The 2,437-nt window shown below is 38.2% G+C and overlaps 1 protein-coding gene across 1 annotated transcript; it reads right to left on the reverse strand.

Moving 5' to 3' along the window:
• Window positions 1-1,027: 1,027 nt before the first annotated feature.
• Window positions 1,028-1,750, reverse strand: LOTGIDRAFT_144636 (hypothetical protein; the record flags this gene model as incomplete). Its single annotated transcript, XM_009055515.1, has 1 exon — window positions 1,028-1,750. A coding segment is annotated over one exon (723 nt), but the record flags the coding sequence as incomplete, so codon positions are not given.
• Between the last annotated feature and the right edge of the window lie 687 nt (window positions 1,751-2,437).

Raw genomic sequence — 2,437 nt, forward strand, 5'->3', positions numbered from 1 at the left:
CGATTTTCTGTCTGTAATTAATGCATGGTATATTTTTTTCATATTTATTGAGGGAATTCATTAAGGGTTGAAGCCCTTGGATTTGGTTCAACCAGTCCCTATAGTAGTTGAGCCACTGTATCTAAATTTAGCTAATCAAACAGAACATATGGATTACAAATATAAAGTCTAATATCGATATACCTGCGATAAATATCAATCATTGATTCAATACAACGTTTCAACAATTTACACCTTCATCACCAGGTGAAAATGATTGCTGATAGTTGAAACGTTATGTAAAATAAAACCCAGAAGTAGTATACATGTACCATAAAATTGTGTTTGGTTATTTAATGTGATCTCTACCCCTAAATATCACATTATTGTAGATCAATAGGATTGAAGACCCATTAGAAACAGATCACTGCTTGTGACTTGACGTTTCCCTAGTTAAAGCACCATCTCACCATTTTTGATCCAGTGAGACAGTATCTATAGGAAGCTGTTAGAAAACTACTGTACCGATTGAAGAAAAAAAGCCTTTCTGTAGAGAAATGTGTCTCTTAAGTTTAATAAAAGGTTTCAACTAATAATATCGAGCCGTTGATTGGTGAAAACTGATAATCATATGCAATTAGAACATAATGATATGATTAAGGATACATGATAATTCCCTAGAAACACCAATTAATCATATACATTTGAATTTGACACTAAAAAATAAGGAAACCAATCTTTAAACCTATTATGCTCTTATTAAGCTGAAATTCACCATAAAAATCTATCCACCATTGAACTGCCATATTTATTACTAGTCTCGAAAATATGAAATATGACCACCACCCACCAACTATAAAACCCAGGAAGGACACGCCTACCAAATTAGTCTGCGATATCAGAAAATGACTGGCCATATGCCTACCAACCAACCAGCCACTTGGAAGCAGATGTTAACTTGTCATATACCTACAAACCATCCACGTGGAAGCGGATGTTAACTTGCCATCTACCACCCGCCAATAACGTGGAAGCGGATGTTGACTTGTCATGTACCAACTAACCCATCAATCACGTGGAAGCGGATGTTAACTTGCCATCTACCACTCTCATCAATCACATGGAAGCGGATGTTAACTTGCCATATACCACTCTCATCAATCACGTGGAAGCGGATGTTAGCTTGCCATATACCACTCTCATCAATCACGTGGAAGCGGATGTTAACTTGCCATATACCACTCTCATCAATCACGTGGAAGCGGATGTTAACTTGCCATATACCACTCTCATCAATCACGTGGAAGCGGATGTTAATTTGCCATATACCACTCTCATCAATCACGTGGAAGCGGATGTTAACTTGCCATATACCACTCTCATCAATCACGTGGAAGCGGATGTTAACTTGCCATATACCACTCTCATCAATCACGTGGAAGCGGATGTTAACTTGCCATATACCACTCTCATCAATCACATGGAAGCGGATGTTAACTTGCCATATACCACTTTCATCAATCACGTGGAAGCGGATGTTAACTTGCCATATACCACTCTCATCAATTGCGTGGAAGCGGATGTTAACTTGCCATATACCACTCTCATCAATCACCTGGAAGCGGATGTTAACTTGCCATATACCACTCTCATCAATCACGTGGAAGCGGATGTTAACTTGCCATATACCACTCTCATCAATCACATGGAAGCGGATGTTAACTTGCCATATACCACTCTCATCAATCACGTGGAAGCGGATGTTAACTTGCCATATACCACTCTCATCAATCACCTGGAAGCGGATGTTAACTTGCCATATACCACTCTCATCAATCACGTGGAAGCGGATGTTAACTTGCCATATACCACTCTCATCAATCACGTGGAAGCGGATGTTAACTTGTCATATACCTATAAATCAACCACTTGGGTGCGAACGTTAACTTGTCATCTATTTAGCCACCCTGACTTTGATATGTATACAAATCTCACAGACAGATATTAAAGATTATCTTATTAATGCTTATAATGACTCATTAGAGAATGAAATCCTGCCAACAACATTTAGACGAGGGGTTATCACTATTTTACCGAAAAGTAACAAACCTAGAGAATTTGTATCAAATTGGCGACCAATACCACGTTTGTACGTCTCGTATAAAATTTTATCAGGCTGTTTGGCAAACAAAATGAAAGTTCACCTCGATAAGATTATCAATGAAAATCAAATGGGTTTCCTTAAAGGGCGTTTTTGAAATGAAGTTGATGTGTAGTGAACTGTTGGTGATGGGTTGTTCTGGTGGGGTTACTATTTTCCCAGAGTTTCTCCAGTCAACCAACTTGTTGACTGGTCTCTCTACAATTTGGTATCTGATCTCTAATTCCCACTATTGTTTCCTTTTCTTTCCAAATAACTCANAGTACTTGTGATATTCCACTTTCTTTATTCTTGGTC

Source organism: Lottia gigantea, assembly GCF_000327385.1.
Source record: "Lottia gigantea unplaced genomic scaffold LOTGIsca_249, whole genome shotgun sequence".
Classification (NCBI taxonomy): domain Eukaryota; kingdom Metazoa; phylum Mollusca; class Gastropoda; family Lottiidae; genus Lottia; species Lottia gigantea.